Consider the following 25713-nt stretch of genomic DNA (forward strand, 5'->3'; position numbering starts at 1 on the left):
ATTAAAAAAAAGCTTTACTTGATGAATGCTAATTGTATCACAACCACAAGCATGACTGAAAAAAAAATACTGTGAAGGGGTCCCAAAGTACGCAGTTGAATTTGGACCTTTACTTTAAAATGAAAGATAAGGTAAAATACGTAGGTATAATATGAACTGTTCCAATTTGGAAGACCCTAAATGATGTTTTCAAATATTTTGCTGAGGGGATTGAAGGTTTGTCCAAATGGGAAGACCCTCAGTACAAGGGTCCAAGGGTGTACATTTTAGACATTTAATAAAAACAAATAACGTCAATGAACAAGTATGGTAAAATTTGACCCTATCACCTAAACCCAAATGGAAGCTTTAATTCAGTGGTCGGCAATCTTATAATACAGGCTGGTTTAATTACTGTATTCTACATTCTTGCGGCCCGGCCCATTAATATTATTAACAATAATTACAATAATAATCCACTGTGTAATCACTAGACCACTAAGGAACATAAATTCCATAGAAAAAAACATTATTATTTATCTTATAATCACACCATTTTTACTCATGGTACTGCATTGAACAACATTGTTTTGGCTGAACTCTTTCCCATAATGCCCCGTTACAACATTGTACAACGTGGCACCGTGAATAAAAATGAGGGACAATGATGAGATAAAATCTAATGCCTTTACTTTCTGTAACCCTAGCGGTTGAGATTCTGCGCTCTCACCCCCGGGATCTCGGTTCAATTCCTGTTGTCTCCAATGCTGAGCGAATGAGATCAGCGATATTTCTTGAATGTTCAGTTGTATCTCAATGACAGTGACATAGTACCTTAGAACAACTAATAACGCACACTCTAAGTGTTTCTGGATGTGAGAAATGTTCTTTAGATATGCGAATAGATATGGTATAAGCAAAAAAAATGTGGCAATTCTTTTTTTGGGCGACCGGTCCGCGGGTCATTTGGTAGATGCCGACCACTGTTTTTATTGACATTCGGTTCAAGACAAAGGCTGACGCATACATAGTCTCCACAACACACCTGATTGATTTGGACTTGTCTGCATATTTGACCTCACATTCAATATGTGTTTTTTTCTACACTTTGGGGCATGTGAGTGTTAAAAAGCACTTGTTAGAGAGATGCCACCCTCAGATAAACACAGTGAAGTTGCTCCAGAAAGAGACAAATAACAGGGTTGCCTATTCCTTCATTTTTTTAAAATCTTTTTCTATAAAGGTTTATTCCCCCCTGTATGTCCATTACGTCTGACTCCAATAGGGCATACTTGAGTGGGTCTATGGTCTCCTAAAATAGCGGCAATCAGAGCCTCGGGCGCGGTAACCCCGCCGCTCGGAGAAAGGGGGCTCCGGGGACTGAGCGGGCTGACGGACGGGGATGGCAAAGAGCCGCCGGAAATAAGTCGTTCCTTTTTAGCGGTGGAACAAGGTGAGCGGCTGCCAGTCTCTTTGGGCAACGGGCACAGGCCCAGGTTCTGCAGGGATGGGAGAGGGTTGGACGAGAGAGCCTGGACGGCAGGGCTCCGGCTACGACGGTGGCGGCGTGGATTTCGTTTGATGGGTTTGGGACTCGGGCTGCGGGAATCCGGACCCAGAAGGACCAGGGTGCTGTCGTCTTCCGAGCTTGGCTCAGAACTCTCCGAGCGGTGCGCCGAGGGGCTGTGGATTGGAAGTTTGATCTGCCCGGGATGAGAATAAACTTAAAGCGGGTTATGATCGTGGTGTCCACATCTTAATATTAAAACAACACATGGACTGTACCAACAATACTGTGGTAGCTCTTTATGCGAGCACTTCTAAACATGACAATTTTGATATACTGTATGTGTTTTTTTTTGGAAGAAAAATCAGGCTCAGCATAGGACAGAAAATCCAGGTAACAAGCATCCCCAGACGCTACCACTATTGACCGCTCAAGACCACTCACCACCATCATCGGCATTCCAGTTTGCGCATGCAAACTACAACAGGCCCAAAAATTGTGCTGTAACCTTTTTTTGTATGAACGTCCATTTAAAGTAACAGTAACTTTAATTTTAAGTGTAGTAAGTGCTTACACATCAGCTGTAGTCTCTCAGTTTCATGCTTGTCAACAATAAAATAAGTGATTGAATTAGCAAGCCACCCTAGAGTCGAACTATCTAGTAAAAATGTTTCTCGTTGCATGGACTTGGAGGATTAGTTATCTATTAATCTTCTAGTTTAAAATTGCAGTGTGTAACAAATTAAAGTGCTGAGTGTCCGCAGATCCAGAATAAAGCATGTAATTCCCTTGGCTCGGGGCAGAGGGCGATAGCGAGATCAAGAATTCTGATTTGGCGCACACTTTAGCCCCAAGCAATATAATTAGTGATAGTATTATCAAGCTACTGCGATTGGCTGGCAACCAGTTCAGGGTGTCCCCTGCCCACTACCCGATGATTGCTGGGATGGGCTCCAGCACCCCTGCGACCCTACTGAGGATAAGCGGTGCAGCTAATGAGATGAGATGAGATTATCAAGCTAATAGCAATTCGAGCCCACCAGAATTAACCCTTTATTCATTGAATATACTATGTTTTCCTTGGAACATTCACACGGAGCTTAGGGCCCCACGAACACTAGGAGGCCCCCAAGGGGTGGTTAACTTTTTTGGTGCCAACATTGTCCCCACTTTGTGTGCACTCAAAATACTTCTACAGAAATACAACGAAAATACCACACAATAACTACAAAATTAAATATATAAAACAGTGAGTGCTTAAAACAGGGACCTGATATATTATTTTGCTTCCATTCTGAAAATTAAAAAAATATGATTGAATAACTACAAAAAGACAACTACAGCAATATTACAAAAATACTAAAGAAATATTACAAAAATATAACTATGGAAATACTACAAAAAAATCTACAAAAATACTACAGAAATACTGCCTTGGAAATACATCAATTGTACTTCTACTGAAATATAAAAAAAAATACCAATACATAATACTATAATATAAAAAATACTAGAGAAATATAACTCCAAAAATACTACTACAAGAGAATTACAACAGAAATACTACAAATTACACCTGTAACAATACTACAAAAATGCTCCTATGGAAATATCACAAAAATACTACCAAAATAAAACTACAGTAACACTGCACTACAAAATTACTGCAGATATAAAAAAAACATTCTTATTTGGAAATACTACAAAATACAACAGAGATAGTACAAAACTACCAAAAAAATACTACAGTAATACTATAAAAATACTATAATCATAAAACTACTGTAATAATACAGAAATACTACGAAAATACTACAGATATACAACAAAAATATCTACTTTCGAAATACAACAAAAGTACAACAGAAATACTACAAGAATAGTACAAAAATAAAACTACAGTAACAATACAAAAAAACTACAGAACTTTAATAAAAATCAGACTTCAGAAATACTAAATAAAAAAACCCTACGGTAATACTTAAAACCTAAGCAAGAAATGCAGTGCTTAAAACAAGGACCTAATATACTACTTTACTCTAATTGTGGTTGTTTCAAAACCAATTTGATGAAACTAATCTATTTGAATAATATATATATATATAGCATAACATGTCACACGCGGCCCCTGACTCCAAACAGTTGCCCATCCCTGGAGTAGAACATGGAATGAGTTATGATGGGTATAGAAATGATCAAGTAATAGGGGGTCCCAAATCTAAGTTTGCCTAGGGCCCTATGAAGGCTTGGGCTGAGCCTGCATTTACAGGATTGACATGTTCATTTTTTGTACTGTATCAAACCTAATGTAAATATAAAAATTTGTACAATTTTACATACCAAGCTGCATTGCATTACGTTGAATCGCAATCGAATCGTAGAATCTCTAAATTGTTTCCTCCATAAAAACGGACTCAATTGGATATGCCCTTATTCTACCCTAAATAAGTTCTTCTATTTAGCATATTGATTATGCTGAATCAAAAACCACCTCAACCCAACCTAGCATTCTTTCTGTTTTCCTATAAATTGAAGAATAAAATGTTTGTACATTCTACCTGGATGTTTGTTGACAATCCAACAATGCTGTTCATGTTATTACTGTAGAAGCCAAGGATGTAGTCACAATCCTCTCTCGGCAAGTCCTCCTCTGCAAAACACACCTGGAATTGGGGAACAGAAATGACTCCTGATCTCACATGCCAGAGTAATAAAAATCAAAATATGGCCTACCTGCCCTGAATGTTCCCCTTTGGCCCACACATATGCTTGGTAATCTTTGTAATGTCTGAATCCAACCTGCGTGCAGACATGAACATTAAAAAAGGGCCATGAAATCAAAATCCTGTAAAGGACAACGCTTCTTACCTTGTATATTGCCACCCAGTCCCATGTACTGCGGTGGTAATTAGACGCAAACGTAAACCTAACCGTGGCATCGGAGACTTTGAACCATTCCTTGTTGGCCTCTATCTCCACCAGTGGCAGGTCCACCCTGAATGGGAACTACAGTAAAGAAGCATGGGCTGAAAGACCAGTTTCTCAAAATGTATCATTGTTGCCTGATAAAGTTGCAGCATTAGATCAAACGTTGTAATATTATAAAACTACGCAACAGTACAAGAGCATTTATACGCTGGCAGTGGCTATTTTATGTGATTTAGGCTTCTAAAAGTATGAGAGTGTGATTGTGCTGACTGTGTTGCATGGTGCAGAGACTTGGAGCCTGAACGCAGATTTAAGAAGGAAGTTGAATGTTTTTGAGATGGAGTGTTTGAGGTGTATGTTAGGAGTGACAAGATTGGATAGACTGAGAAATGAAATTGTGAGGGACAAACCTGGAGTGGTAGTGGAACTGAGCAAGTGTGTGAATAAGAGAGAGAGTACCCGGTTGCTTTGGACACATGGAGAGGATGGATGAGAAGCGAATGTTGAAGAGGATCTACAGAGCAGAAGTAAATGGAAGAGACCAACAGGAAGGGGCGATTTACGTGGATGGATGGTGTTATGAGTGCACTGCAGGAAAAAGGTCTAAATATAGTGGAAGCTAGAGCTCTTGTTGGTGATCGGAATGAGTGTTGTAAAAGGATAGTGGGATGTTTAGACTCTTTCTAAGGGATGGGCAGGGCACCCAAATGATGCGGCAGAGGTAAACCAGTGAAAGTTGTCGGGCCCTGCTGTTGAACAGAAGAGTGTGTTGTGTCACCCTGACCCGAGTGACGTGGCCGCTTTCTTGTGTCCCGTTTAATCTGGAGGGGCGAAAGCATGACCAGCTTGGGGCCCGAGGTGCTAAACTTGTTTGGGCGTTTGGGCATTTGGGTAAGCCATCAACTTTTCTGTGTTTTTTGCTACTTTTTCCTTTTTTCTATTCTATGTTTTTGTGTATGTATTTGTCTTGTTGTCGGTCACCGCTCTTGAGGGATATGACCAGGGTAGATAGTAGATAGAAGTACTATTGTTTTTATTGTCATTAATATTGCAGTGAACATCGTTTACAATGAGATTATATCCGTTAGTGCATCAGAACTATAGTGCAATAAAAAGTGGTGACATATTTCCAAAATAAGTCGAAAAATAATGTACAAATACTGTAAAAATGTTCCTATACACAGGCTTGAGATGTATTTCATCATAGTCTTGTGCGCTTGTTTAGGGTGGTGATGGCCCTGGGGAAGAAACTGTCTCTGAGCCTGTTTGTCTTTGAAGGGACTCTTAACGTCTGGAGTCCGTTATGATGTTGTTTATAATTTCCTTCTGAAATTGAAATCATTTACATTGAATATTGACTGTATCCTTTACCTTCCCCCCTCTTTGTCGGCAGTGAAAGCATGCGTTACATACACTTTGTCAAACATCCTCGTCCTAGCTTCATTTTCGTCTTTATCCCCGTCCCTTCCGCCCATCTCCTCATCCCCGTTAAATATTTTTTAATGAGGTTACTTGTAGATCTGCAACAGTTCGTGCCGACACGTCGTATTCATTCTTTGCGCTATGTGTGTGAAAAGCGCAAATGCTTCACTGCTGAGAGCACACTCTTCCAATGAGAGTTCCACTGCCCCCTAATGTAAAGGACGTGCAATTGCACTTCATTCTAAGACAGCAAAAAAACCAAAAAGTTCATTATGTGAACCCTCCTGCCCCTGATTGAGCCTTGCGCCCACTCTGGGGCCCCCCTATTGGAGAACCACTGGTGTAAATATAACTTTGTTGTGGATCTTTCCATTCTTGAATCACTAAAGTATTTTATAGTTAAAGTCAAGTTTTTGATGTGGCCTCCAAGTAGAGGTAAGATTTTGAGCCCAAGCCCGACCTGGGTCCGACCCATATTTTGAGCCTAAATGTCAATCATTGCGTTCGGGTTCGGGCCGGGCTTCTCTCTTGCTGACTTTTTTTTCAATTGTCTTCCCATCATTGTTCTTTGTTTTTTTCTGTGTCGCTGCGCTTGGCCGCGTGCTCGGCGCTGCGCATGGGGTACTACATCCAATCGCGTGGATCCTCCTCCGCGCCACACACAGAAAAAGGAACAGATAACAATGACAGAAGCACACTTTTTCAAAAAAAGTAAGCGTCGCGGCCCTCATGAATTAAAAATGAAAATTCAGGTTTTCTTCAGGCTCGGTCCATCAAATCAAGTTAATACATCGGGCACAGGCTGGGTCGGGCTGGATTTTCTTAGGACCGATCTTACCTGTAGGTATGCGACTATTCACTCACTTGTAGAGAAAACAAAGCCGACACCGGTTTGTGATCACTGATGCTGAAGCCCATGTGACTCTCATATGTGTGTTGTGTCACTTTGGTGGCACCGCCAAGCCAGGAAGTCAAACCCCTCTGAAGTGCTGCATTGTGGGTGGGCACGGGAGATCCGGTGCGCTTGAGGCGCCAGAGGATACGATCGGTCCAAGCAGGCTTCCTCTTTTTAGCACTGAAACACATGTGCAATCATAAAAAATTGCAGTTAAGAAGTCTGCACAAGAGCTCAAAGAGTCGAGTTCAGATTCAGGAGAGTGACGAGGGGCAAACCTTGTGTCATAGATATTCGTGCCCACATCAAATTTATACGTCGGCGGGAATTTTAGTGGACCTTCCAAGAAGCCTTCCAGGATGGATTCCGTGCTTTTAGCCATGTTGAGCTGAGCAAAAGGCAGAAGATTAGGTTCTAGACATGTTATAGCAGTACAATACTTGTCAAGATGAAGCCTGTTTTACTGCCATCTGCTGTAGCGTGCTAAACTGTTACCAAGGTCAGAACATTCCCTTAACGTGCCTGTAAAATTTGCCAAAAATCCATATCCAAGATGTACCCAAAGTAAATTGATTCCGGTTCTTGAACCGTTTAGAGAATATGGATGGTTTTTGAAGTGTAAGACTCTGAAGTTTGGTCCTGAACTGAAATAATACTAACATTGAGTAATCTGAGTTGTAACACACAGAAATAGTTTTTTTTTCTCGCCTGATTTATTTTTGCATTCAAATGCTGGAAAACAGATGAGACCATAAGGGTAGGTTTTGGCATTTTCAAAAATCCCCATTTGGAGACGACCAGTTTACAACAATGAAACCTTTGCAAATGGGTATTTTACTTTGGCCATTTTTTCTGGTATTGTGAAAGAGTTGTAAATGTTGGACTTGTCTTTCCATCCATCCTTCCATGCATCTATCCATCCATATACCAAAGCCATATACCCATTGTGGGAGGTGTCAAGGGTCAAGAACACAATAACATTCACCAGTCATTTCTCTTCACTCTTTCCAACCTGACACTGAACATTAAGCCCACAGAACAACAATCTAACACATATTTTATTAAAAATTTTGGCCGATTATTTTGAAAATATATGAGTTGTCAAGTAATCGATTAGATATAAAAATTACACTTTTAAATTTGAGCACAAAATCCACTTATAACAAAGCCAAGGCCCGCACAGCTGGCCCCTGAGAAGGTCCTACCCCACTTTTGAGGTAATCTTGATTCATTATCGAATCTTACACCTGAATTCGTTGAGTATTTTTTAACTACAATATTTTTCCTTTATTTTGAAGTGTTTTCAACCTTTTTGGAGCTAAGGCACATTTCGTTCATAGCTTCATTGAAAAATATCCCAAGGGACACCACTGGTCAGTGCCGATGCATCGTCAGTAAAAGTAAATCCAAATGAAAGATAGCTTTCGCTAGACCGTGCAGGCACACAAATTGAATAATTCCCCATAGCACAGTACGACAACGAATTACTGTGCTGCACAGTGGTTAAAAACCACTGGTTAGGTGAATGATAGAGAATTGCTATTATTTATTTCTTTAAAGTGATTTAAGCACGCTTTTGCTATGATATAAAATACTTATGACGCCTGTATAATAACGCCTTTTTTCATTTAATTTCATTTCATATAGTGGGAAATTTGTATTTTGGGCCTATTGAAGATACTGGCAGTGCCGTATGAAAATATTGCTTTATCTATCTGATCGTTTAGTAACATATCTGTACACTTTTCACTAGGTTCAATTAGATTCACAAAATTATATGCACTTTTCTGAAAATATTCAATATTCGATCATTCCGGCCCTACGTTTGTATCTTAATTATTTTATTTCATTTTATTAATCTTATTTTTCATTAAAGTAAATTGCATCACTTAAGCTTCTTCATAGTAAATATAATTCCGTTTTTGATTTTGTTTTTTGAGCAAATAAAATGTATTTAACTTGTAGTACACACTTTTTTTGCAGATTTTATGAATATGATTTGTCTGGTGGGTACAATTTCAATACTGTAAGATAATTAAAAATAATAATTAGGCATTGTTCGTAAAATGTATCCATCGCTTATTAATCAGTGTTATTCACAATAAATTGTTTCTTTAATTTGGAATAGGCAAGAACCCATACTTTGTATCCGCAATCCCTGCTGATAACGGTATCAATTGCCCTCAAGTGGCCATATTTGGATGAGATCGGCGTTCTTAGGGTAATATGGCCGTATTAGAACCAGGAACTGTAATTTGGACATGTAATATTATCCGGTCATAAATTTTTGTCATTTTAAAAATACATTATTGTGTTGGGATTTCCAGATATTTTCTAAATTCCTGAGTTTTGTTTTTTGGGTTAACTGATTTCACCAAGTGGTATTAGCTGGGTAAGGGCGGGCAATACGGGCCCTGGCTCCCTCCCCACAAAGAGCTTGTGCCACCCGTGGAAGCCTCATCTCTGTTTTTTTGTGGTTAATAATAACTGTAACTTCCCTTCTGCATTTGAAAAGCCTCCCTTGAAACTAACTTCTCACGGTTTCTTTATTTTCCTCATGTTGAGGTTTTTGAGTTTTTCCTTGCCCTCATGTAGGTTTTAGATCAGTAGATGGTGTAATAATTGTCTGTGGTTTGCAATAATCTGTGGTCTGTGCAGCCCTTTGAGACTCTTTGTGAGTAAGGGCTATAGAAATAAACATCACTTGACTTGACGACCGAACTGAGTATCGGTATTAAATCCCTATGAAAACAATGGTATCTTAAATCCCAATTGTAATCATCCGTTCATTGCAGCATGACACTCAAATATAGTGGAGGGGTCTTACAGTTTTACTAGTGGATGGAACAACAAAAAAAACTGCTCTGTGCAGCTCTTTGAGACTTTGAGTGATCGAGGGCTATACAAATATAAAATAAACAAACGTTACATTTTGTTGATGAAGATGATGAAGCTCACCTGATCTCGCTCCCACAGCAGAGGAAGCTTATTACTGTCAATCGCGCATTTCACCACATGAATGTCGTAATCTTCGATCCGGAAGTTTAAATCTCCAAACCAGAACACAACGCTAGAAAAACCAAAACAATTCACAGGTCAAATCTGAACTATTTGTTGTTTTCTGCAGCTGCAACAAAATATACTCACTCGTGATCGAGCACCCCAGTGGCAACCCCCCCTTCAAACTGCTGCTGCTGCAGGATGCTCTCAAAGTCCTCCATCCTCTGCTCCAGGTTCCTCATGTGAGCGGGCAAGTGACAGTTGAGGAAGCAAACGGGGTGTCCAAACACGCTCATCCTTGCACTCACGCCGCCTTTGTTACCCTGCATAAAGTGCAGAGAGCTATTCAGGACATTGGCCAGAAGCGCTGCTTATCCCATGCTAAGAACATTACCGGGGACCCCTCTCACCCCCATCATGGACTATTCACTCTGCTAGCCTCTGGGAAGAGGTACTGCAGTGTGCGGTGCAGGACCACCAGGCTCCGCAATAGTCTAGTCCCCCTGGCCATTAGACTGTTAAATGGTCAATCTAACATATAGTTAACTTAAATCTAAACGGCTGCTAATTTGACTTTTGCACTAGTGGCAGTTTTTTTTATAGCTTGCCACTCCTTGCACATTTGATCTCTGCACTATTGTTACTTACAGTGTTATTACTTACAGTGTTATTGTTTACAATATAATGGTACTGTGTACCTGACTTGTTAACCTGACTGCCCATCTTGCACATCTGGTTAGCGTCTCTTCTTGCACTATCGGCACTATGGTAAATAACACAATACAGCTTTATTTATATCTGTACACTGAAGGACACTGAGGGAAACTGTGGGAGTCAGATCCATCGACATTTCGTTCTGTATACACGTGTACTAGAATGACAATAAAGTAGATCTGAATCTGAATCTGAATCTGAATCTAAAAAGCATGAAAAACACCAACACAAATGCATTTTTGTTTTGCTTTGATGGGCATTATTCTATTTAACATAAATTCTTTAAAAATATTTTCTAAAATGGGGCACGGCGACTGGGTAGTTAGCGCACAAGCCCCACGGTGCAGAGGTTTAGTGTTCACGTCCAGCTACCGCAACCTCCCCGTGTGGAGTTTGCATGTTCTCCCCGTCCCATGCAAGTCAGGTCAATTGGCAGGTTCAAATTGTCCCTAGGTGTGACTGAGCGAGTGGTTTGTCTGTCCCTGTGTGTCCTGCGACTCTGCTGGCAACCAGTTTAGGGTGTACCCTGCCCACTGCCCGAGGACAGATGGGATGGGCTCCAGCACCCCTGTGACCCTACTGAGAATAAGCGGTGAAGATGATTAATGGATATTTTCTGAAATATTCTGTTACAATTGTCTTTTTTATTTATTGTGTCGTGGTGTTTGGATGCTCTTTATCCTATGTGAAGAAAGAAAATTGCATTCGCCAAAAGTGTACATTTTGAGCATCCAAGATATATGTATGATACTGTCCCCATGTGGGCAAACTGTGTACACCAGAAAGAGCAGTACAATGCCCTTGAAGTTCAGACCAAAAATGTTTTAGTTATTTGCATTTAATGTAATTGATTAACAAAAAATTGTTTTAATTAAAATCACCAAGTGGCATTTTTATTCAAAATAATTACATATTATGGAGAGGGACTATTAATTTAGACATTTTTCATCATTTGGTGATCGCTGGGCGGAAGAAGTGAGACAGAGAAGTCAGGCGCGGGAAAACAAGAAGCCAGAGGGAGACGAAATCGATACCGGACAGGACAGACGGGATCGATACCTGATACTGGAGCAAGATACCGGACAGGACAGGATCGATACCGGATACTGGAGCAAGATACTGGACAGGACGGGACAGATGGGACCGATACCGGATACTGGATACACGAGCAGAATATCAGACAGATGGGATCGATACCGGAAACTAGATACACGAGCAAGATACCGGACAGGACGGAACAGACGGGATCTACACCGGATGATGGATACTGGAGCAAGAGACCGAACAGACGGGATCCATACCCAATACTGTATACACGAGCAAGATACCGGACAGAACGGGACAGACGGGATCGATACCGGATACTGGATACTGGAGCAAGATACCGGACAGGACGGGACAGACGGGATCGATACCGGATACTGGATACTGGAGCAAGATACCGGACAGGACGGGTCAGACGGGATTGATACCGGATACTGACACACAAGCAGGATACCGGACAGAGTCAAAATACACGTCTTGCAAGTTCAGAGGTTCGTTGACGGACTGAAAGGGAGTGAATGGGAGCACCGAGTTTAAATAGGAGGGCAACTAGCAGCAGCTGGTGCCGAATGAGCCGGCCCAGGTGAGGGCCATGGGCAATCGTGACACAAATAGTTTTTACTTTCTGTAATATCTATATTGACTTATCAACAGTAATTAAATAAATGATTAATATTGTTGATATTGTTCAAATAAACCTATTTCATATTCTTTTACAGGAAAAGTGTGTATTTTTTGACCACCAGATATCATTGTTTCATGTCATGCAACAAAAAATGAGCGCTCAAACGCACAAGGAAAGTTTTTCTATTCACCCGTAGCAGCGAGATGGCCAAAAATGAAGTCAGCTCCTCTAGGTGAGTCTCATGTTATGTAAGATAAATGCAAATAATGCCTATGTTTAAAAATGCATGTTTACATGATAGTATATGTATTTTTTTCTTCTGATTTTAATCGATATTCTTTGCTTATTTAAGGAATGAGGTTTATCTACCACAAGTAGGCGCTAAATAATACACACAGTACCTTCAAATTAATTGGTTAAACGTTTTTTGAATACATTATAATTATAAAAATGTATTTATTATTATCTAATCATTAATATATTACATAATTATGTTAAAATATTATAAATATATTATGCTTCACCTCATCTAACCAGCTCAGTAGCCTAGATGGTAAGGCGCCCGCTTTGAGACTGGGAGGTCGGTGGTTCGCGCCCCGGCCGAGTCATTCCTAAGACTTAAAAAGTGGTCGGCGGCACCCTCTGTTGGCTGCGGCTGCATCGGCTCGCTACAACGGGTCAGGTGCAATCGACATTTCGTTCTGTGTACATTGTTACACAGAATGACAATACAAGGAAATTATTATTATTATTATTATTATTATTATTATCTGCAAACTATTTGATCTAAAGGCCTTAAGCACACAGGTTTGCCCATCGGATGTAGCATCATAAAAAAATGCCATGCACCAAATTCACTACAAATCCCACACACCATGCCTTGATGAATGCTAAAGACATGGTGGAAGTCTGTGCCCCCTTTGAGCTCTCTTATTTTCGAAACAGACGCCCTCTGCAGCAATGACCTCAAAAAGAAGGAGACTGCTGCATCACGCCGGTGTGACGCCGACATCGACACTGTGAGGAAGGTCACGCTTTGACATAAACACAAACGTGAAGCCCTTGCTGGTGTGCTTCACTTCTCCGCCGTATTGAAGCTGCAGCAAATTGTGCAAGATCATAAATCGTTACTTACCCAACATCCGCCGAGTCCAGTCCGGGTGCTCTGCGTCTGCACACCGCGGAGGAATGGAAGATGGACGAATTTGGAGAAAACCAGTAGCAGCACGCCCTGCATCCGTTGGGATGCCACCTAAGGACAAAACAGCAACAAATATCATCATGAAATACACAAATATACTTGTGAGGCCCTTTTCAATGTTTCTTATTTTCCTCATATTGAAGTTTTGAGTTTTTCCTTGCCCGCATGTTGGTTTAAGATCAGGGTATGGTATAATTGTAACCTGTGCAGTCCTTTGAGACATTTTGTGATTAAGGTCGTCACAAATAAATGTAACTTGACTTTATTAAGAAGAGGAATAGATACAATTTAAATTATCTAGAGCAGGGGTCGGCAACCTATATATAAATATATATATATATATATATATATATATTCCTGATCATTTAAATGAGTTGATTCCTTTAAAACCAGGCTTATTGATCAGTACTTTAATTCCTACTACAGAATGTTCTTTTGTTTAATTTAATTTTCCATGCCATGTAAATAAAACATAGTATGTCAAAATCAAACCACGTTTGCATTTAAGTGCGTATACATTATTTTTCTTTTGGACTGAACCATCATTATTCATATCAATGAACTGCAAAATCAATCATTTAAAGCAAAGATTGCAATATGTTGTAATCAGTGCTTCTTTCTTGATACTAAAGACAAAAAAAGCTGTTTTGTGAACTAATTCCGATGGTAAATCGGGAGCACCACCTGCTAGCCAAATTGGTAACCACCAAATTAGATTATGAACCAAATAAATATAATTTAAAGCAATTTTTTTCTACGTAACTAGCCAAAGCGGCTGTAGTTTTTGGCCCCTCTGCCTTATTGATTTTAGTCATTTTAATATAAAAGCATGTTTTATACTAGAACTAGTAGAGGTAGGTACTTACCAGAGGTAGTAACATTAGATTATGGCTTTAAAATGTAAAGTTTTGAAAATATGTTTTCCAATATTATTGTGAATTTATTTGTTACTTGCAAATCAATTAGTATTTTTTGATCATTAAAAAACAACATATTGTACTTTATCTAAATTCATATTGTTTTACGCGCACATATTTTTTGTTCATGTTTTTCTATAACCCCATAATTCTTTACACTAACCCTACCTATGTGTTTCCTACTTTTGAAAAGACAACTTTTTAATGTTTACTGGCATATGCAATGGCACACTGGGATCAAACTAAATCTCATACTAAAAAAACTGATTAAAGAATTAGATCTAAAACATTAAGAAGGCATAATTCGTCGTTCTCAATTAGTCTGACTTAAGGATTAACCTCCCATCCTAATTACAAGTCACGACCCAAATCATGAAAAAAAAAATCCACTTATTAATTTAAATGAAAGAATGGATGATACTGTCAAAACCAGAGATAGTAAAATATATTATGATATAAGACCAGCACAACCGAAACGACTTTGATGGTCAATTAGCTGCATTTTAAATGAAATCCAAAACACTTCACTTCAGTGGCTCGGTTTTCAATAGAATAAAATCGATATTTGGGTTTGGCCATACTCAAATGTATGTGTAAACAAACTACATCGGCTGCGACTGTCAACTGCCTTTTCAGGGAATGATCGCCATCTACTGTTTAGGAGTTTAAATGACCCTCGGTTATCTTGATTTTTCTTAGTATTACTTAGCCAAGGCAAAGGCCCCCGACCCACTGAATACTCAGTGCTCTCACTCTCTGTTTGTCAGTCCGTCAATGAACCTCTGCCCGCAAGACGTTGTCTCTGACTCGCTCCTGTTTCCTGTTGGTATTTATTTTTGTCCTGTTTAATATCGGTTTCCAGTTTCGTTCCTGTCTTTTTTTGTCCTGTTTATTATTCTTCCAGTTTTCGTTCTTGTCTAGTTGGTCCTGTTTTATTTCGATATCCTGTTTCATTATCAATCCTGTCTGGCCCTTCCTGTCTGGTATCGACCCCATCTGTCCGATATCTACTCGGGCAATTGGCATCGATCTCGTCAGCCTTTGGCTTCTATCATTTCACGCCAGACTGCTGCCTAACGTGCATGACTCCCCATTTCTCGTAAAATAAAAGGCTTATGTGAGAAACGTCACGCGTTTGGGTCCTGATCCTGTTCCGGTTCATGACAAACACCGCCTTAAACGATAGATTGAGTTGTACAGTTCCCTACAGTAATTCTGTTTACATACATACAGGGTTGGGTATGGTTACTTTAACTGGATTACTTTCAATTACTTTTGGATTACTCCAATACCAAATATGCTAATAAAAGAGAAAATAAACTAAATATGAATAAAATTACAAAATTTTGTGCAGGCTTGGGGAGTAACGGAATACATGGAACGGCAAACATTATGTTGGCAAGCTGTTTGGATTTATTTTCATTTTGTTTCTGTCGCATTTTATGTTCGTTTTGCCGGATTTTAAAGAGATCAAAGCCAGGAGAGAAAGCTTACTACGTGTTGTGAGTCATAGTTTTATTCATATTTAGTTTCTTATAACAATATAACAAATGAAACTAAGCTGTTGAATCGTCACCCACCAGGACATATCCAAATGGACAGAGTGTGTCCATGCAAAGCTCACTCCACTGGTCTGAAAAAATAGCATCCTTCAGCCGCTTGTTGATCATGGAGTTCACCTCCTGAAACCTGCACAGTGCGACAATTGAAAATGGAACCCCAAAAATGGCCAAAAGAAGAAGAACAGATGCGCGTGTTGGCACGCTGGCACGGTCATCACGCTTACCCGATGATAAACATGTCAACGCCCCCGTCCGACACGTTTGGTCCAAACAGAGCGCTGATATCATCAGGCAGCATGGCTGAGCCCACGTTCCAGGTGGCGATGTAAACCCTGCAAAGGGCCACAAGCAGAATAGTGGATTTCAGTCTAAGTGAACGTGTTAACTGCAGTTCTAAGTGTGGCTTAGGGATAAAAATGGTTAAGCATGGTTAATCCCCCCTTTTCATCCAGAGATCTAAAAATGTTCCCTGTGCATGGCTCAAGGCAGTGTTTTTCAACTTTTTTTAAACGCCGAGGCACACTTTTTTTCATCAAAAATCTCGAGGAAAAATGTTTTAAAAATTAATTCCCTTGCCTAAATTACCAGATCAAAGTTTTTCTTACTATTTGTGGTCACTGTGTGCAGTTATTTATTTTGGGTAATAATTATGCTGTAATTTTGAATTCGACAATATTTTAAACCTGTTTTTCATGTTCTTTTTAAACTGTATTTAATAATACATGAAATGAGCAAAACTTATCTCCCAGTGGAACAAACCTAATTTTACTACACTTTAACTTTTACTGCCAATTTAATTGGGGGGGTCATTTAATGCCCAAGGTCAGAAAAGAGACATTGACATAAACGGATGGACGGGGGAGAGACAGACAGACAGACGGACAGACAGACGGATAGACACTGGAGAAAGATAGCTAGATAGACGAGAGAGAGAGAGAGAGAGAGAGAGAGAGAGAGAGAGAGAGATACTGTAGAGAGAGAGAGAGAAAGAGAGAGAGAGAGATAGATACTGGAGAGAGAGATACCAGAGAGAGAGAGAGATACTGGAGAGAGAGAGAGAGAGAGAGAGAGAGAGAGAGAGAGAGAGAGAGAGAGAGAGAGAGAGAGAGAGAGAGAGAGCTAGAGAGAGAGACTAGAGAGAGAGAGATACTATAGATAGATAGATAGATAGATAGATAGATAGATAGATAGATAGATAGATAGATAGATAGATAGATAGATAGATAGATAGATAGATAGATAGATAGATAGATAGATAGATAGATAGATAGATAGATAGATAGATAGATAGATAGATGGATAGATACACAGACAGACAGACAGATTGATGTTCTGTTTTTAAAAAATTGAGACTTTATTATTTGGGTAAACTCCTCAAGTCTTAGTGGGACAATAACCCACTTTCTGTCAGTAAAATAGCGGTGTGTAGACTTTTTATATCAAGAGTAGCAGCCATTTTGGACCTGTAGATCCTGATAACATCCATCCATGTAAAAAGGTGCTGCTTTGTTTATGGTCAAGCAAGCCAATGGGAAGAGTGCCAAGTCGATATAATGCGGGCCCGTCACTCACTCAGCAAGAAGCTTTTAAAGAAAGATGCACTTTGATTTACATGAAGCTTTCTGGCGTGCATAAGCTTGCTTACTGTAGCAGGATTGGAAAACATCACGGAGTAGAGTGTGCAGTTATATACTACGGCTCGACAGACTGTGCTTAATAAACAAATGTCAATGAGCATAGTCCTACCTGAAGTCATTATTATTATCGCCATTGCTTTTGTCGGTATATGCTTGAGTTGTAGAGGCACCTGGCGGGGGACTTAGACTGGATTTTGGTCTCAGGGTGACTGGAGCTCTGTGAGGTGACACCAAGGAATCTGATTGGGAACGGGGCAGGACGGTGGTGCTCTGAGGTCGGGGGATGCAATCAGAGATCAAATCTATATCATTGGTAGGAATCTTGGCAGGTCTGGGAGTAGGTTTAGTCCCAAGAGCAGTGGGTCGTGGTCGGCTTATGCTGGCCGGTGGCACTGACACTGACCAAGAGTTCATTTGGGTTTGGTCTCTCGCCGTGGGTGCAGGGTGGTTGGCTTGTGCAGTCGCTGAAAGTTCAACCACAGGTGGGCTCTGAGGTGAACCTGGTATGGTTAATGCACAGGATCCATGTTGCACTTTAGGACCGTGAAGGAGTGTTTTTTGCGTTGTGTCTTCCATCAGCCTGCACAGAACATCATACAATAAATGCTGAGAAAATCTTACTTGTCCTTTAGTTATAATTACGAGAAGCACAGGTTCTACCAGGTCTCTTGTTTTACTACTACTTATTGCGGTGTGATCCGTCCTCTCCTGCTTGACTGGGCCTATGTGATGATGGCTCTGATGCTGTCGCTCCATAAATTCCCCACTAAACCTCAGTTGGCCTATTACGCAAACTCCAAACTGAGAGTCAAGCCAAGAACATTAGAAGGAATATAGCCTGAAAGATAGATGTGACAACTAGATATGTGGTCGTTGGTATCAAGAGGTCCCAGGTTCGATTCCTGTCTCCTCCGTGTTATATGTCGAAGTGTCCTTGGGCAAGACACTGAATCACTGATGCCCCCGATAGCAGGTAGTTGCCTTGCATGGCTGACGCTGCTATCAATTTGGTAGTGTGTAAAAGGGAAAAGTGTGAAGCACATTGTAAAATGAAATGAAATGATCTGCATTTATATAGCGCTTTTCAAGTCATGACTTCCCAAAGCGCTTTACAGTGTGCTTCACATTTCCCAATAGCGGTCGTGCAGCCATGTAAGGCGCTAACCTGCTTATTGGGGGCATTAGGGGTTCAGTGTCTTACCCAAGGACACTTCGATATGTAACACGGAGGAGTCGGGATTCGAACTGGGATCTCTTGATCCCAAGACGAGCGCTCTACCTCCTGAGCCACTGCCGCCCAAAGCGTTTTGGGAGGTCTTCATTCACTCGAAAAGCGCTATAGAAATGCAAACCATTTACATTTACCACAATTTTCTAATCTGACAGACACTACTTTGTTACTAATTAGATCAAAGGTTTTATCTGCAATTCTCAGATATCATGTTACTACTACGTTGTTACTGCGTCATTTCAATCTTTTTTCTATACTATAAGGCAGTATTGCGTAAACTACTGCCTGCGGGCCAGAATAGGCCCGCCAATGGACTTAATCTGGCCCAAAAACTAAAGAGAAGAATAAACTGCATCACGTCAGACAATGACCTCCACTTTTACATATGTCCACTTGATGTCGCTAAAGCCAGCTGCCACTCCAAACCAACACTATAGCTGTATTTGCTGACTATAATTTATCAACCAGAGAAAATTTGAAGAAACAAACCAACCCCAAAGTTATTTGACTTTGAATAAAAGTCTTGGAAGTGCTGTTTAAGGCAATACCATTGCACTTCCCTGGATTGCACTCACCTGGATTTCTTTTATCCTTTCAGTGTAACTCCATCAAAAAATATTTTTCCATTATGCCCATGGCCTACTTAAATTTTTATAAATTAATTTTCTTTATCGGGTTTTCAAATTTCATGCAAAACAAACCCTCCTGAAGTATTCCTGCTGCACATACTTTTTCAATGCAAATGATCAAATTTAGAGCCTAAAAAGGGAGATGCTACTTTGCTATTATTTTTTATGAAATATTTTATTTCTAAATAAATATAGAATTTGTTTATATTGAGTGTTTCGAAACCAATTGTGTCATGATTACTAATGTGACTCAGCTGTGGCCGCTCATTTGGTGCCAACTGCAGCGGGTTCTAATTGGCTCCCTAACAGTATTTGAACCGAATCCTGTCTGTCCCCTTTTGTCAGTCAGTCTGCGAACCTCAGTGAACACTAGGCAAGTCTTTTTTGACCCTGACTCCCACCTGTCCCATTTTTTGCTCCCGTCAGTCTCCAGCTTCAAACCGTTTTGATCCTGACTACGTCTACTCTCCCGTTCTGGCTTATGACTCGCATCTGACCCCGACCACGCCTTGCTCTCCCAGTCCCGGCTACCGACCTGTTTTTTTCCGTCCCTGACACCGCCATCGCTAGCTACGGAAGATCCACTTACGCGTTCGGAGCACCATTCGAGTACAAGAGCGACTTGCTTCCTGCGTCCAGCGAACACAGGATCGTGGGCGCAGCCCTTTCTCTTTCCTCCATTTAAACTTGTGAGAAACATAACGCAATTTCCGTTCTGGTCCTGACAAATTGAATGAAATTGTCCCTTTATGAACAAATTGACAGTGTAAAATAACTCGCATAGGTAAATACAAACAAGAAAAAAAATTATTGGTTTATGGTAGCTTTTTTCCTCATCTATTGCCGATGTTTTAGATTTAGGACTCTCTATCGGCATATACCAAAAGAAATTAGAGCCATCCATCAGCCATTTGTTCCTCCGGCCCGGCTCCTTTGCCTTTTTTTTTCAACCCACAGCAACCCGCGACTCAAAAAGTTTGCCCCCCAGTGCTACAAGGTTTACGGGCTGAAATAGGTAGGTCTATCACAAAAATGTATAGTTGATTAGTAGGCTAATTAGTAACAGAAGTTGTCATGATGAGATATTAATTTCCCTTGCGCCCGCTCGTTTGGCGCCAGCCGCTGCTGGCTTCCTGATTGGTTCCCTGTCCTACTTAAGCACATTCTTTTCACTTGTCAGTCCGTCAGCAAACCTCTGTTTCTGCAAGGCAAGCACTTTGACTCTGACTCCTGTCGGTCCCGCCTTTTGCACCCGTTTTCCACCCGTCCTGATTTTCCCGTTTGTCTCCGGCTACAACCTGTTTTGCTCTACTGTCCCGGCTTACGACCCGTTTTTGATCCCGAGCACGTTTTTCCTCTCCTGTCCCGGCTATCAACCTGTTTTTTCCGTCCTCGACACCACGATCTCCCTCTCCGGAAGATCCACTTCCGCATTCGGAACACGTTCCGATTCTGTGAGCGGCTTGCTTCCCGCGTCCAGCGAGCACCGGATCACGGGCGCTGCCCTTCCTCTTTATCACAATAAACTTGTAAGGAACGTTACGCGATTGGGTCTACCCTTTGTGCGGGTCATGACAGAAGTATTACGAAATAATATGAAGAATGTGTTATGTGCAGTATGTAAATACATTGGTTGAGATAATGATTTCGTATACCAGTTAAATTAGATAGTATTAACATTTTTCCATTGACTACACATAGAAATTTCTTTAAAACTATCAATAATAACGGGTGATTGGCCACTTAGTGGTTGGGTTTCTTGGGTTTAGCTACTTTGGCTTATTTTTTGTTTATATTTCATTTTTTAAATGACGCCACGAACCGATCCCCCTGACGTCCACCGATGATGCCATCATGAGTCTGCAAACGGGGCTGAGGAACTAAGTTGGGACCTCTGTCCTATTCCTGAGCAATGTTAATTAGAGTCTGACCTCCTTTTGAGTGCAATGGAGGACAGAAGCAATGAGGACAAGCCCAAAAGGGTCAGATAGGTAAGACCCCCCTTCCTCCTTGACCACTCTCCACTATACTCCTTTGTTTATCCGATCGTCATATGAATTATTCATAAGTAAATTAGCATCCGGAAAGACTCACATCCACCACAAAACAGTATATTATCCCTGCCTTTTGTTAAAATCTATTTCTAAATCATGCAACAGTGATGTAGAAATTTACCTTTCATGCGTTGTGCTGCAAGGTGAAGCGCCGAGCGATGCTCATAAATTCCTTATGGGAGCACGGAGGAGGGGACCGGAGAGAGAGAGAAGAGGTGGCGATGCTAGGCGGGCAACCTGGCTGTCGGGACAAGATGCATTCACGTGATTTTGTGCATGATAACGATGATGCTGATGAGGAGGACTGGATTTGATCCGACTTAATGTTGCCGGGCACACAGATGGACACAGCATCCTGCACGTCAGCCTCGCTACCTCGCTCTACCTTTCTCGCTTGCTCACTCGCCCAGTGACGCAAGTGTTTCATATATATATATATAGGAGAGATCACGATTTAAGCTCTAAATCTATTAATCTTATGCATAAATGGGGGGAAAAACATTATCCTGACGGGAAAACAGAAGACCAATAAATGCTATATATTATAACATGAAAATAGGTTTAAAGGTGAGGTGCGTCTCTTGAATAGTTGAATATTTTCTCAATTATCTGTTAACAATGCCCAACTGAGTTCAAAGAGCCCTAATTCCTTACTTCCCACTGTGTCTGTCTGCTTTGTTCTTACTTTTAGCAAGACTTTTCTGGACGGAACATATTAAGGTGAAGGAATGGGGCTGGGGTGGCTGCTGGAGAGTGAGGTCTTAGTCGTCCGCGCAGGTTGTTTTGTCATGATTACCGATGTGATTCACCTGTGCCCGCTCATTTGGGACAACAGTGGCAGGCTCTGATTGGCTCCCTGTCCCTAGTTTAACCCAGTCCTGACATTCCCCTGTTGTCAGTCCGTCTGCGAACCTCAGCGTATAAATGGCAAGCTATTTTCAACCTTGACTTCCACCTGTCCCGTTTTTGCTCCCGTTTGTCTCCAGCTACAACCTGTTTTGATCCCGACCACGTCTGCTCTCCCGTCCCGGCTTATGATCCATTTTTGTTCCCGACTACGTCTACTCTCCCGTCCTGGCTTACGACTCGTTTCCGACCCCGACCAAGCCTTGCTCTCCCAGTCCCGGCTACCGACCAGTTTACCCCTCCCTGACATCGCTCACTACAGAAGATCCACTTCCGTTTTCAGATCCCAATCCGAGTACAAGAGCGACTTGCTTACCGCGTCCAGCGAACACCGGATCGTGGGCGCAGCCCTTCCGCTTTCCTTCAATAAAACTTGTGGTAAACTTCACGCAATTGGGTCCTGTTTCCGTTCTAGCCCTGATAAGTGTTGCATTAAAATGGTGAAATTAATAAGAGGTCTGTTTCAAGTAGACTCAAAACGCCAACCCAAATCCCATGAAGAATCAAAAAAAGTGTTTTGGACTGTGTCACAGAAATGCGTGTACATGCATGCGCATCATGAATGATCTGCAAGCCACGAGATGTCGGTAGAGAGTAATAAAATTTCAAATCCGTATAGCTCCTTCAGATCACAAATAAGTAGCAGAAGATACAGCTTTATAATGATGACAAATTGCTCTTGGGTGACTTATTAAACTCATATTTTGGATCTTAAGTGACTAATAATGTAATGGAAACTTGTCTATGTCACCCTTTTTTGCTGTAGCGGCCGCCTGCACACTTTAAAGGTCTGCGTTGTGTTCTGGGTTGGTAGTGCGGAAAAAACAGGCGCGGAGGTCAAAATGTGGCTAAGACATTTACTGTCAAGAACCGGAACAGGAGAACAACCCAAATGCGTGACGTTTCTAACACAAGCTTTAATTTTAGGGGAAATGGACCAGTCTTGCACGTTAACCCAAACGCCAGTGATTCGGCGATCGTTGGGCGGAAGACGTAGGGCAGCAGTCTGGCGTGGAATGACAGGAAGCCAGAGGCCGACGAGTCGATACCAACTGCACGAGCTAATATCGGACAGAATGGGTCGATATCGGACAGGACAGACAGGAGATATCAAAAATAGATATCGAAATTAAACGGGACAAACTAGACGGGAACAAAACTGAAGATCAATATTAAACAGGACAAAATAGACTGGAACAATACCGGACAGGAAACACAAGCAAGAAACCGGACAGAGTAAAAACCCACGTTCGTTGACGGACTAACAAAGGGTGAGTGAGAGCCCTGAGCTTGAATAGAAGGGAAGCCAATCAGTCAACAAGCCACAGCTGGCGCAACACGGGCGGGGCCAATTGGGTGCCATGGCAACCGTGACATTTACCTTTACCTCCTTATCAAACCGAAGAAATAATTTATAAATAATAATCAACAAAAATAAAACACCTAATTTCTAAATTTAACTTATGGAATAAAATGTACAAACATGGCTTATCAGCACTAAAATTATGAACATAAATCTCATGCACAGGATCTTTGTATAGTAGACAGCAAAAGAGGATGTCCTCACCTTATCAAACCAAAATGAACATTGACACGAAAAGAGTGCCACAGGAACACATAGGTCAGGGGTGTCAAACAGGCGGCCCGCGGGCCGGATCAGGCCCGCTAAGGGATTGAATCCGGCCCGCGAGACAAAGCTGAGGGAAGCGCAAGAGAAAAACAAGCTGCAGGTTGAAATATGTCCATTTGATGTTGCCAAAGCCAGGTGCCTCTCACAAAAACGATGTAGTTGTATTTCTTTCTCTCTCTTCCTCTCTCTCTCTCTCTCTTTTTTTTTCTCTTTCTTTGTTCCTCTTTGTTTATTTCTCTCACTGTGTCTTTTTACCTTTTTTTTGCTCTCTCTTCCTTTTTTCATTTTCTCTCTATCTCTCTCTCTCTTGCTTACCCTTTCTCTATTTCTCTCCTCGTCTTCTCTCTTTCTATTTCTCTTTGGATTTTTTTCCCTCTCTTTCTTTCATTCTCTCTCACTATTTCTCTTTTTATCTATTTTATTTATCACATTCTCTCTTTCCCTCACTCTCTCGCTCTCTTTTCTCTTTTTTCCCCCTTTCTCTCTTTCTTTGTCGCAGCCTCTCTCTTTTTCTCTCTCTCTCTATCTACTAGTTCGGCCCCCGAGAGAATGTTTGTTCTATCGTGTGGCCCCCGAGTTAAAATGAGTTTGACACCCCTGACATAGGTTAAAAAAGGAGGGGTGGGGGTCTCGAAACAGTTTGAAAATAAAAACCCCTGCTTTGATTGAAAGAGAACACTAAAACAACAGACAGTGTAAGAGCACCCCCTAGTGATGCTTTTCGCTCACTGCCCTACATCTACATTACAGGGGTCTCCAACGTATAGACTGCAGGCACTAGTGCTGAATCATTTTGATTTTCTTGTAAAATCATTATTTAACCCTGTTTCTAATAATTAACCCGGTAATAGAGTAGTAACAACATAGTAATAACATGATACGTTGCTATTTTAGAAATTAGAATAGATAAATTTGATTTTATGGGCTTGATGGAAAAAAAATCAGGTATGAGTTATTTTAAGCAATTAAGAAAATAGAATGTGAATCCAGGCACTTATTAAACAATATTTTAATTGATCTTTTTATTGATTCATTTTACAGGAAATACAAACTGAATTCCCATTCATGGGTTTGAGCTATATGGCTACCTTATTAGATATGCAGCGAGCCACCTTCTTACCTTTTTAGCTATTTTGCAAGCTATCTGGCTAGCTTTTTAAAAAAATTTATGTGCTATCTAGCCAACATTTTACCTTTTTTGCTAATTATCGGGCTAAATTTACCTCCTTTCTAGCTAGCTTTCTATCCGGCTATTTAGTTGTCTTTTTATTCGTTTTGCTAGCTACCTTGCTCCCTTTTAGGTTTTTACCTTGTTACCTTTCTAGCTAACTATCAGACTACCTTTTTAGCTATTTAGCAAGCCAAGTAGCTAAGTTGCTATTTTAGAAATGTTTACCAATGTTTAAGTGGGTGTCATTTGCGCTAATAATAACAAAAAGTAGCTTGATGCTTAAAAAAGCTTGGACACTTCTTATCTACGAATGTCACGTCGGGCGCGGTTGCCATGCCGCCCAGTCGGTCCCAGCCGGGTGGCGTGGTTGCCGCGGCGCCCAATTGGCCCCACCCATGGACACCGGCTGAGGCGCATTGACTGATTGATTTTTGGAGTACTTAAATGCGTTCCTTCTAACTGTGCTTTGTTTGTTATACTTGTTAAACTTTGTTAAACCCTGTGAGATTTTTGTGAACCTTCTGTGAGATTTCTGCAAGTTCTGTTTAACTCTGAGAAGTGCCTAGTCTGTAAATTTGCCTGTGTTTGACCCTGTTTTATTTTTGGTCTGATCCGTTTGTTTTTGGACATTCTTTTCTTTTAAGTGGATTTCTAATCCACT

General features: G+C 40.9%; 1 protein-coding gene across 1 annotated transcript; it reads right to left on the reverse strand.

Annotated features, from left to right (window-relative positions):
• Window positions 1-260: 260 nt before the first annotated feature.
• On the reverse strand, window positions 261-23996 carry inpp5ja (inositol polyphosphate-5-phosphatase Ja). Its single transcript, XM_088319794.1, has 14 exons — window positions 23819-23996; window positions 21467-21586; window positions 17541-18011; window positions 16019-16126; window positions 15813-15921; window positions 13250-13366; window positions 9879-10054; window positions 9690-9801; window positions 7010-7119; window positions 6701-6911; window positions 4355-4492; window positions 4220-4285; window positions 4045-4149; window positions 261-1682 (listed from the first exon to the last, which is right to left on the reverse strand). The coding sequence occupies exons 3-14, from the start codon at window positions 18005-18007 to the stop codon at window positions 1215-1217; spliced, it is 2187 nt and encodes a 728-aa protein (XP_088175920.1). The 5' UTR covers window positions 18008-18011; window positions 21467-21586; window positions 23819-23996; the 3' UTR covers window positions 261-1214.
• Window positions 23997-25713: the final 1717 nt, after the last annotated feature.

Source organism: Urocampus carinirostris, chromosome 16, assembly GCF_059441175.1.
Source record: "Urocampus carinirostris isolate Australia breed hairy pipefish chromosome 16, RoL_Ucar_1.0, whole genome shotgun sequence".
NCBI classification, from domain to species: domain Eukaryota; kingdom Metazoa; phylum Chordata; class Actinopteri; order Syngnathiformes; family Syngnathidae; genus Urocampus; species Urocampus carinirostris.